This window comes from Cyrtonyx montezumae, unplaced genomic scaffold (assembly GCF_038088225.1).
Source record: "Cyrtonyx montezumae isolate F1298 unplaced genomic scaffold, pur_monq_1.0 scaffold_21, whole genome shotgun sequence".
Classification (NCBI taxonomy): Eukaryota; Metazoa; Chordata; class Aves; order Galliformes; family Odontophoridae; genus Cyrtonyx; species Cyrtonyx montezumae.
In genome coordinates, this window is record NW_027071948.1 from 1,790,962 (window position 1) to 1,802,802 (window position 11,841).

Consider the following 11,841-nt stretch of genomic DNA (forward strand, 5'->3'; position numbering starts at 1 on the left):
CTTTTCTAATTTCAAACTACAACTGTTTGAGCACAGCCCTGAATTGCAGTTCTCATCCTCTCATTTCAGTATTTGTTTTATGAATAAGTGAATAAGATGATTGTTAGCAGTTTCAAATGGCAGAAGTGGTTTGGCAAACGTGTGTGAAGAAGTTGAAGTGACTGCACTGAGGGTGTTCGTGTGCTTCTTGCAGAGTGTGGAGTTCAGTTTTGATAACCTGTCACACCTCCGGGAGAAGGGATTCACTATCGAACCTGGGAAGGGAAAAGTCGATCGTGGTCAAGTGAAATGCATCAGTGTTTGTTGGGTGCCACCTGCTGACTTCGATGTAAGTAACAGTTGCACACTGCTTCTTGAACCACCGGCACTGCAGCTGTGTTTTCACTGACTTACAGGATCGATACAAAAGCTGCTTTGACACGTTAGGATGCAGGAACAAAAGCCAGTAACGATATGTATGATTTGGAGGCTTGCTATCTCATCTTTGACTTCCATTCATCTGTGTGATGAGAACAAGCATTAGTTACTTGCACTTCACAGACTTAAAATAACTTCTTACAGACCCCTGCGTTATGCAGGGCCAAAATACTGCTGCTATTCACTGGAAGATACTGCTTTGCTCACATAAAGTGAGATTCTTGCTGCTCCTTTTGCAAGGAAACCTGCAGTCCTGCTGATACAGAACCACATCTCCATGGATCACTCTGCCACAGTGTCCATGTTTCTTTTAAAGCTGTGGGTACCTTTTCTTTTGGTATATTCCTGGAAGTCAGTGGGACCTTTCATTTCCACTTGTGAACTGCTTAATGAACCCTGTTTTCCTGGCGTCTCCACTCTTTTGTACTGTTCTGTGTGTGATTTCAAAACAGCCCTAGGGCTGTAGCTGCCCTTCCAAATTCATCTTCTTGAGTACTCATGGGGACTGAAAGAATTCAGTCTGATTTTTGTTGTCAGCAGTGTGTGGGATGGCAGAATGAGTGGCCTAATCCAAAATTAAAAGGATGCTGTCACTGTTTGGAAAGAAGGCAGTAAAGATCCTGGCATGACATATGAGGCTGACATAGTTCCTCTTGGCAACCACAAGATGTTACCTAAGATTTAACACTACATCATGGTTAACAGGGTTCACTTATTTCCTAACCCTTGCTGCAGCATGCTCTGTTGCTGCCTTGCCCAGTTGTCATGGATGTGATGTGGTGACAGTATCTGCAGTGCTGTGCAGATAGAGCACTTAGTCACTGCTACTTCATTTACTGCACTATGAATATTGTGTGAAGATAGGAAACACCCAATGGGGAGGGAAGAAAGGTGTCCTATGTCTCTAAGGGGTACATCTTACAACTGAGCTGAAAAATACAGGTCAGAATTTGATCAACTGACCACTTCTATGTACAGAATAGACTGGTTTATGTGTGTGCATTTTCTTTTAGGCCAATGCTCCCCTGATTGAGACAGCGTTCCTGACCTTAAAAGGGGACATGAAAGAATCCTATCGAATCCTCTTTGTGGCAACAGTTGTATCTGCTCCCAATAGCTGAGGGCTCAAAGCTATGTGGAAGGAAGAGAGTTCATACTTTTGGCAAATAACTGGACCTCAGTTGGAACGTGGAAAGATTTTGAAACTGTTGGAAATGTGTGAGGGGAGGAGGGAAGCAGGAAGGAAGGTAACACGTGCAGTTCCTGCTCTTTTCCCCACACAATTCTGTATAAACTCTACTAGTTTTATTTTCAGACTGCCCCTGTGATAATAACCTTGTAGCACTGGGAAGAATTAACATGAGGCACCAAGGAGAAACATCTGCTGTTAATCACAGTGTCTCCCAAAGGCAGGAATTCCCTCAGAAGGAGTGTCTTTTATTTTTTATTTTTCACATCTAAAAGAGTGAGTTTCCAACAATGTCTATTTCCAGCTTCATACGCATTTTAATGGCTGTGGTGGGTTGGGTTTGGTTTTGCTTTTCCTGCAAAGATCAGAATAAAGCACTTTATTTTAAGCCTCCTCCTGCTAGATTGGGCAATCATTTTTTACAGGACAGCGTGAAACCTTCATGGTCAAGGAAGGAGATAGTGACCATGCTGCTTATGAATCACAGCCTGTGATTTAACACTAGATCACGGCTGCCCAGGAACTCTGTATTTCTAATTTGTTTTTATTTGAACTCTAAGAACCGGTTTCCCCCAGTTACTGGGGAGGCCAGAGTGCCCCACAGGTTTAATCTGGGTCAAGAAGCGGTATCCAGTTCAGGGAAGAGTACAGAGGCAGTGCGAGACAGGGCGTAAGGGACCAGGATGTCAGCAAATATCTGGAGCATTATGAATCCCTTAGATATTATATCATCTTTCATGAATCACAGTGTGTGGCAAAGCTTCCTGACCACCACTCCAAAGCCTTCTGTCACTTGTGTAGCTGTTAAAATTGCTCGTTGAGATTAGCAGGAAGAACACAGAACTGCAGCTGTAGATGATGCTGAGGGTCAGACTGCAGGGAAAAGCAGTAGGGCAACTGGCAGGAAAAGATCTCAGGTTTCACAGAGCTGGGGGGAAACAGTGATATCTTACCACTAACGAGTTTAAGTGCTGATTAAGTCAAATCAAATTGTGAAACTTTCCAGTGACATTAAATGGTGATTTCCAGAAGCAATGCTTAACTGAAAGTTCAGAATCCAGAAGCTGCTTTACGAACAGAAAGTGGAGGTATTCCTCGCTTTGAGTGGGTAACTGCCATTACCTGCTGAACACAAAGCTCTGCTGTGGAAGGGGAAAGAAGTGGATGAGATTACTGTAACTAGTTTCAGGCCGGGTGAGTGCAGGGCTGCTCATGCTGAGCTCTTCATGTTTAGAATGAATGCAACAGAGGAAACAATAACAGAATCAAATGTGGGTTCTCCCTTTCTCACTGTGGCTCTGCTGTGTCAGGCAATGGTGAAAGACCACCTGAGCAGTTTTTCCATTTTCCATCTCTCCTAGGCCAGGCTGAGTTCTCTGAACAAGGTTTTGGTTTTGGTTATTTTTCTGTTTACTCCTTAATACAAAAGATCCTGATTATAGTTCCAAGGCTCGTGATGCATGCTGTAGTAATATTCTGAAAACAAAAATGTTCCTAAAATATGTACAACATCTGTTAGTTATTTCTGGGAATGCTTTCAAAATGAGCATATGTGGTTATTCTGCATTAATAATTTTTAAAAACACTATGAGCAATAGGCCCACTCCAAAAAAGGATTGTCAGCGCAGAGCTCTGCAGATCTCCCACGTTACGGTCTAATGGCAGTGGCTGCGAAGAAGAAAAGAGGCACTGAGGAGCCAGGACAGATCTGCTCCCAAGCACAACTGAAGAGTGGAGTGCCACAACTGATGTTCACAATGCAAGTTTGCAGTTATCTGAGACGTACACTGTCAGGCTACTGAGAATTTACAGCATCCAAGTATGACTCCTTACCTAAACAATTTTATAGATAGGAAAATATCTTGAGCTTTCCTTGGTGGGTAATTTCCTACAGTGGGTGTTAAAATTGCCAGCAAATGCTAAACGTGTAAACTTCTGTTCTGATAAAACTTCACCGGGGCTGAAGCCTGGCTGTGTGAATACAAAAACATACCCTCAGGAATATATCGGAGTTTCCCAGAAGTTAAAGTTTTCTGCCCCCGTAACTGTAGTTGTGAATATCGTGACTTTACCCTGAGCTTTGCAACAGTGCTCTTGGATCACCAGGTACAAGCTCTCCTACTTTCAGGGAAGCTTGGATCTAAGTGCAGATATCCTTGTTGGTTCTAATCCAGCACTAGTTTAACAAGAAGGCCGTTCACAGCCATTTCATATTCCTTCAGAGCTTCATCTAGCGCATTCCTAGGGCAGGAAGTGAGAGTAAGTGCCAGTACCACGGTTACGTGTTCTCTTATCCAGTGACTTGGAGATTGCTCCACACTTATGAATGGCTTTTTCTAAATGAGCCCCAGTCCCATGACCCTGGTTGGTCCTGCAGGAAAGTATTTCAGTCAGCAACACGTGACATTACTCACAGAGCAAACCCAGTGACTGCCAGCTGGAGGGAGAGCTCTCACCTCAGTGCTTCCAGGCCATCAGGTCTGTTGCTCCCAGTTACTTCTTACAAAAATATTTCCTGCTGTTTCAGTAAAGTCTCAGAAAAGGAAAGCCTTGTATTTTGTCACACTAATTACTGCCAGAGATCTCAGCAAAACCTTCTTTTAGTTCTTCCTCTTTGTTCTCCAATTCTTTCTCAATCCACTTAGCTTCCCTGCTTCTTAGGTCTAGCTGTGTATTTTTGTTGCTCACCCGGCCGCCCTCGTTCTGACCATCTGCACAGTGATGTGATTGCTACAGGGATGAGAATAATCAAAGCAACAAAGTGCCACGACATTTCCCCCAAATGCTACGGTGAGTACTGCAGCTATAACAACGTGTAGGAATGTATAAATGTGAAATGCTGAACGTGGTTACACTCCTTTGAGCAAACCCATTTTCAGAGAGCTGTCGAAACCTTTTCAAGTGTATTTCTGTGCGTTTTAAGACTTTCTAAAAACACAAATGAGCTCTTTTCCCAAAGCTTCGTTGCTGTTTTTTATTCCTAATTTCTCACTTCTTTCTCACGATGCCTTCAAAGTACCTCTGAAACTTCACAGCCCTCGGCGTGTGCTCGGCTGCCCGCAAATCCCACGGTTATCTATGCTAAAAAAGCAACGAGCAGCAGTCCAGCACCGGCCCGGTGAAACCTCTGCCGGTTCGCTTCTCTCCTCTGGGACTCCGTTCGCAGCGCGTTCCCACCTTCACGGCTCTGCGGCTGCCGCGGTCCGGGGCCGGGGCGCTGCGGCTGCCGGGAGAGCCCCGCAGCGCTCGGAGGGGCCGCTCTGGGGGAGCCCCGCACGGGATCACGGGGCTCGGCCCCGCCTCGGCTCCTCCCTGCGGCGGGCGGGGCGGGGCGGGGCGGGGCGGGGCGGGGCGGGGCGGGGCGGGGCGGGGCGGGGCGGGGCGGGGCGGGGCGGGGCGGGGGAGGCCCCATAGGGGCGATGCGCGGAGCCGCTCGTCCTTGGGAGCGCCGCGGAGCTCTGCTGCTGCCCGCCCGGGCTCTCGATCCCTTTCTTTCCCTTAGGCACTGCTTTGCTCTTCTGGGAATAGCGGGAAGGACTCTGATCAGTGAGTAATCGAGATTTTTCCGATGTCCGTTTCGCAGTCCGTTCCCACCCGGATCGAGTGACGCTGTCGGGTCGGGAGGAGGACTGACACGCGGCCGTACGCTGCGCCCGATTTCTGTCCCGGCTCCTTCCCAGCTCCCGGCCGTGACTTGGCTGCCCTCGCTGCGTGCACGGCGGTGCACAGTGCCCTTCGTAAGGACTCGGAAGTGTCGGCACCGCTCTGCATCACATCCACCGCAGGGCTCCACTTGGAGCACTGTGTGGAGGCTGCCCGTCTGAGACGCGTTAAAGCCGCTCTGCTTCTTGCCTTGTATTTTTTTGTACCGTAATTGGATCTCAGTAAGATATTCCTGGTTGCACTGCAGCCGTGAAAAAGCAATTTGAAACTAAGCGGGGGAAGTAAAAGTTGTCTCAGGCTGGGATTGTCAGGCAGACGCTTCCTCGGGGTTAACATGAAACAATTTATGGTGCCGCGGGAATCCAGCACGCACAGCCCTCCGTGAAAGCACGTGCTCACCCACAGCCCCACTTTTACAGTGGGGTTTGCATGTTCTTCTCTGGAGTAAAGTTACAGCTCTGAAGAGCAGAGCTCTGAAATGAAATCCGAGGGATTTCTGTTCCGTGCTCGTGTCGATCACTTCTCCTTTTACAGCTCAGAAACCACGTGAAATTTATTCCCTGTCACCGTCCGAGTGCGGATATTCCAATCAGTGAACTGTCGCCTTTCGTCACAGATGCCCTCAGAACATGTCTAACTGGACAAGCCTGTGGTATGTCTGGTAAGTGTTATTCATCCCACTCGATAATCCCACACCCTGAGCAGGGGCTGCAGTACAGTAATGGGAGCACTCCTCTCAGCCGGGGGGGACACGTCACAGATTAGATGGCAGAGGAGATAAGGTGTCAGGCAGCACAGAGCATTCATCCACAGATCTGTCATCTTTCCATTCTGAGTACACCAGAGTTCAGCTGTAGATCTTGTTTGTTCTTCCTAAATAAACAACTTGGGACACAATGGCAGCTGCACAGAACGGACTTGTTAGGACTTGGCACTGCCTCAAGTGCAGTCCTCAGCGCTCTTCCTTTTATGGGACAAGAGGCTGTGAGCTTATGGCGCTGATTTTTCATTCTGATCTCAAGCTGAATGAAAGAATAATAGTAAGAGAAAGGCAAAGGTCTTGCCACGGGTGTATTTGCCTCTTTCCTAGATCACGCACTCTGTATCCCAGTGTTACTTTTGTGTCTTGTGTTCTGTCTCATCAGTTAGTTCACACAGTAACACATTGAGTTGGTTACTTTCAGTCATAGTTCAGTCTGAACAGATTTGTGATTCTTTGCTTTCTTAGAACATGCTGATATAGCACTGTTTAAAAACACATAGAGTTGCATAAAATATTTTAAGGTTTCTGTAATTAGGCAGGGTTAAAATCACTAAGCTAATGAGCTAGTGCTGATACCTCTCCCGAGGTGATTCCTGCCTTCCTCTGAGCGTAGCAGCGTGTGAGGGCATGACTGTGTCACTGCACAGCCCTGGCAGGGCAGTGTGTTCTCACACACGACAGCCAAGACCTGGAGGCCACTTAGACCAACCCTGCACTGTATTTAGAGGGTCTGTGTGTCTCTTCTGTCTACCTCTGTTCCAGACTGCAATAAGAGAAAGCAAGTTTTTACCCCGAACTAGCTGGTACTTGTTCTTAGTGCACCACTTCCTCAAAAATTCTATCGTGTACAGAAATCAAAGTGTTCCTTATCTCAGTTCAGAGCTTTTCTTTTACTGTAAAAATGGCCTTCTAGGTCCCCTTTAAGCGTTCACCCAGTGTACATTACTGTATTACACCATACCTAGAGATACTGTTGCATTTTCAAATCAGAGTGGTTTTGCAAGTTTGTACTTGAATTTCCCTTCTGCTTTCATTGCATGCAAGCTGAATGTGCAGCCCAAGATCATTAACATCACTGAATCTGTAAGCCAGGAGGGATGGTACCAGCAGTCAGCAGCACTTCCATTTGTGACTGTGATTCAGCTTTGTAATCCTGGATCCAGGACCCTTGACAGGAGGGTTTGCCTCTTCCACTCATTTAGAGTGCAATTATAGTTGGCCCTGGAAGAAGTAAAGCCCAAGTGATGACATTATGGTGTTCTCCACCTTCTCTAAGGTTAATCTTGCTGACTGTGTTCATGCTCCTGCTCTGTGGGATCACAGCAAGCTGCAAGAAGTTCTGCTGCCGGAAGAAGAGGCCTCCAGTCCAGCCCTTCCCTCGGCACCCCTGTGATCTGACAGTTGTGGCTATTGACAGCGACAGCACTGCCCACAGCACGGTGACCTGTAAGTACCCCTGTGCTGCACCTCCTGCATCGGGTGCTTTGCAGTAGCAGCTGGATGGCAGTACGTGCAGACATTTGCTATTCCAGTGGAGTTTTTTTGGAGAATGTATAGATCCCATCATGGATGGTTCTGCAGTCAAACAGCCTATAATTCCTTGTGCAAAAAAGGCACTAGCCCTTTATATATCAGGTTCCATGCAATTACTGATTTTTTTTCATTTCCTCACAGCGTACAGCTCATTCCAGTACCCTCCGAGTGCCCCCATCCCCTCAATATTTGTGAGTATGGACAGGAGCACCGTATCCCCTCCAGCTTACAGTCCCTACGCAATGGATCTGCCACCTTCTTATGATGAAGCTGTCCAAATGGGTAAACAACACATTGAAGTAGCATTGGTAAGCCAGAAACTCAGCGACATCCCCGGACAGGTGATGCCAGGTGGGCAGAATCCCAGCCAGAATTCACCTGATGTAATCAGCAGAGATCCAGCAGCACAGCCCAGTTCAGAAGATGCAACACAAGAACAGCCTCAGCCCTAGCTCATTTTGGACGGGGAGTAAAGAAATGGAAGGACTATGGAAGTTAAAGAGGACACGAAGAATTTGGTTTTGTAAGACAAAGTTATGATGGAAAGATGATTCTCCTAACAGATCATGATAAAGGGCAGCAGTTTAAAAGTGCCTATGAAGGTGGGACATGGATGCTTCTTCATCTCCTGATTAAGAAAAATAACTCCCTGTGCCCAGCAGAAGACCAGGGGACACTGCCAACTTGGAAACAGAGTCAAATGGTACAAAAAGCAAGTTGCTGGTCCTGTTTCCCAAACTGGAGTTGAAAGCAGAATCCTATAAACTCTCGCTAGAGAGTCAGTGATACTCTGTCTCTCTGCACTTCCTTTTATTCTGCAAACTGCTGCGGTGCTAAACCTGTTGCTCCATAATGACATATGTTCCCTAAACTGAAGAATGACAGCAAACAAGGACAGGAAAGTATTTGGAGGAAAACGCAATACCTTATGTTTCACAGCTACAGACAAGGAATGAAACAGATAAGAGAAATTATTTTTGTTGGTCATAAGTCTTGGAGGGATTGTTTTTGAGGTTTTTTTTTCTTTAAATCTGTTTTCAAGACGAGCTGGCGTGTGTGTGGGATCCTTTCACTACTTATTTCTGCCACTTGAAGTACACATTAGTCTCAAAGAGATTTCAGTACTTGGTTCATGTTCTTTGCTGATTGAGCATAGTGGGTTTGAAAAACACGAATTGGAAAATATCAGTTGTTTTAGATGCAGAAAATATATAATTGTCTATTTCAAAAAAATGTAACACTACCATCGTAAGAACCTGTGTGACATCTCACCAGGAGGGATTATCAGTGTGGATTTGACAAGCACTTCACTACGTAGTAGTTTTTTCTTATTTTTAAAGGCTGGAGTAGATAAGAAGATAACCCATCAGTTTAAGGTATATGGGAAAACTGTGTTATCTAAGCAGCTGTAACTGACCACAAGGAGCTAATTATTTTGCCTGCTGGAGTCGGCATTGCGTTCATAATCATTTTCTGCAGTGTGAAATCCTCCCAAGTACCACATTTCTTTCCATTTGGTAACATTTGCTTGCATTAAACAGGAAAATTCTGGAGAAATTCAAAGCAGTATTGCAAACATGAGATACCTCTTGTAAACCTTCCGTGTACAAAAATCAAGATTTGTCACAATGGCTTACACAGTCAGTTTTTTATGCCACCATGTTATGCTCCTACCTGTCTTACTGATTGTACCACAGAAGAGGGGTAATTCCTCTTCTGAGTCATTGTGTGCACACTAACAAACATGTTTTGAAAGCTTAATGTAAGAAATGTAGCACGGTATCTAATGTGTTTTTTACATTAATTACAGCTATGAGGAAGCCCAGGACACTGCTAAAGACTCAGCAGACATGAAATTAGAGAGAGAGAGAGAGACTATGAGGAAAATGTCAAAACCGAAATCCTGTAGGTAAAACAATAAATGTGATTACATTTTAGCAGAGATTACATTTCTATCTCACAAGGAACTTTAGCAAATCTTGCCTAGCTTGCTGTTAGCCAACATGTTATCTCTATGTTTGTGTTCTGTTCTGTCTGTCAAGGTGGTAAATATATGTATGGATTACTCAGGCTTTCCATTTTTTGTTTCCTAGCGCAGCTGTCAGTGGGCTAAAACACTGAACTAAGGCTGCTAGAGAGAGAAGGCAGTGTGCTCTACTTGTTAATAGAGACAGGAAGATAAAATGAGGTGAATGACAAAACAGTGGCAGACACAAGAGGGCAGTCCTTCACTTAGCAGTGAATCGCGCTGTACGATCGCTGGGAACAGCTTTGTGAGATCTCTTGGTACTGCCACGAGGCAGGGGCGGTCCTGGGGCTGGGCTCTGAGCGGCTCTGCAGAGGTTACTTTGCAGTGCAAGGACTGAGTTTGCTTCAGGGGAAGAAAGGGGAATAAAATCACACGGGTTTGACTTCCCTTCTCTGCATGTTTTTGCTTTTACAATGCTTCTGCCATGTGAGTTCTCAGCAGTTCCTGGCAGATTACCCACCAGACTGCAGGGAGAGCAGCTCCCTTTCCTCACAGGGAGTGACAGTTCTGCCAAACCCAGTATCAAAACACTGAATGCCCACGGAGAGCTCACTGCTGATCACCTCTGTTGCCAGTCAAGGCTGGTGAGATTTGCCCTGCAATTACCTGTCTCCATTTTTGTATACTTTCAAAAGCTATTATCCAGACAAAAAGAAAACTGAACCTGCCTCTTCTTTACAAAAGCAGAGTGGGATAGAGAGTAACACCGCAGGAACCAAATTTCTATTTCTGTATGTAGTGAGCGAGCATGGTTGGACACAATAGTGAATAAAGCACTAAAGTTTTCCTTCTGTGCTCCTAGGAAGAAGGGTATAATGCAGTGTTTTCTGCCTAACACCTGTGAAAAATCTTGTGCCTTGCCCAGGCTCTTGCCTTACAACATGGTTCATTAATTCAAAATAAACTATTTCCTTGACCTAATCAATACACAGGAACATGGGATTTTCCTTGAACATTTAAAGATTAAAAGCAACTCAGCCTTCTCCTCGTGTGTTTTCAGTGATGTCTCAGCCCTTGACCTGACTTCTCACAGCTGATAACCAAAGCTCACCCTGGCCCTGTCTGTGAGGAGGCAGATTATTGCCCTCTGCCAACTGTGCATTATTTGCATCTCCACTGAACTGGTTTCATTTGCTCAACAGGATTGCAGAAACTGTCTCTCCTGATATAAAGATCAAAAATAAGAAAGGCAAGGCAGAGAAAGAGGATTTCTTGTTAATGGCTATGAAAGTAGGTTTGAGAGAGATTCTATTCAACCTGTATCTTCACAATACAACTGGAAAAGGATAGTCAGAGTTCTTAACCTTCATGAGTCGTAAGGTGAAACAAACTTCTTAACTTTGATTAATGTTTTAAAACTCACAAACTAAATCTGAGAATTTAGAATTGAAATTACTGTTCTTTCTTTCTACTGTTGTTTTCCACACAGATTTCTCTTTTAACTTTTTCTTTGCATTGTCTAGTTCTGTTTATCTCTGTGTGAGATCTCAGACTTCATGATCCTAGGAAACTCTGTTGATGGTTGACACCGCTTAGTGAGGCTCAAACAGGATACTTTCAAAAGCTCCCAACCTAGATTGGCATGGTGTTGTTTCTACCCTGCTGAGCTTATAAAGGGGATCAGAATGATAGGATTGTTCTGTAATTGTTCTACTGAACGTTGACTGCGTCCCTGGTTTTATCAGTGAAAGTGCTTTTTGCTTCTATAATTGCATTCTGCACTATTTGAAGAAAATAAAATTCAACTGCAGAAAAAGAACCCAGCTTACATTTGGTTTCATTCCTCTTTAACCACGTCCTGTCCCACTTGTTTCCAAACAGCCGTAATTTGTCTCATCTTTGGGCTCTCTGAGAGCCATTAAAGAGAAACTATTAGGGGATGCATATCAATGAGAATTAATGTCTATGCACGTAACACTTATAGCCAGTTCCTAAAGTATTCGGAAGCTTCGAAACAAGACATTATAAGGAGCACTATCTATTAGTGCTGCAGTGATGCTGAAGGTTTCAATTCCTGGGCCAAGGGAACTGGCTTGCAGCTGTCTGTTCATGTGCTGCTGTGACATGTTCAGAAGCCTGTGTGGTGACCTCCATAAACCTACTTCCTCTCTCCTGTCTCCTTTCTTTTCCCATCCTGCTGATCTTCTGTTTCAGGCACATATCCTTTGGAACAGGAAATTCTCCCCACAGTGCCTACCACAGTGGAAATTTGGTGGCAGAGGGTCCCACAGCAGGCTGTGTGCTCAG

General features: G+C 45.2%; 2 protein-coding genes across 2 annotated transcripts in view; both read left to right on the forward strand.

The window, feature by feature from the left end:
• CFAP74 (cilia and flagella associated protein 74) overlaps positions 1 to 1,559 on the forward strand; it is a 36,485-nt gene extending 34,926 nt beyond the window's left edge. The window contains 2 exon segments of the mRNA XM_065737918.1: positions 194 to 328; positions 1,431 to 1,559. Of these exon segments, the coding sequence (XP_065593990.1) occupies positions 194 to 328; positions 1,431 to 1,538 (243 nt within the window). The 3' untranslated portion in view covers positions 1,539 to 1,559.
• A 4,288-nt stretch (positions 1,560 to 5,847) lies between these two features.
• TMEM52 (transmembrane protein 52) lies at positions 5,848 to 8,607 on the forward strand. The gene is made up of 3 exons (XM_065737788.1): positions 5,848 to 5,930; positions 7,309 to 7,478; positions 7,707 to 8,607. Exons 1-3 carry the CDS (start codon positions 5,899 to 5,901, stop codon positions 8,015 to 8,017), a joined length of 513 nt encoding a protein of 170 aa, XP_065593860.1. The 5' UTR covers positions 5,848 to 5,898; the 3' UTR covers positions 8,018 to 8,607.
• The last annotated feature ends 3,234 nt before the right edge of the window (positions 8,608 to 11,841 follow it).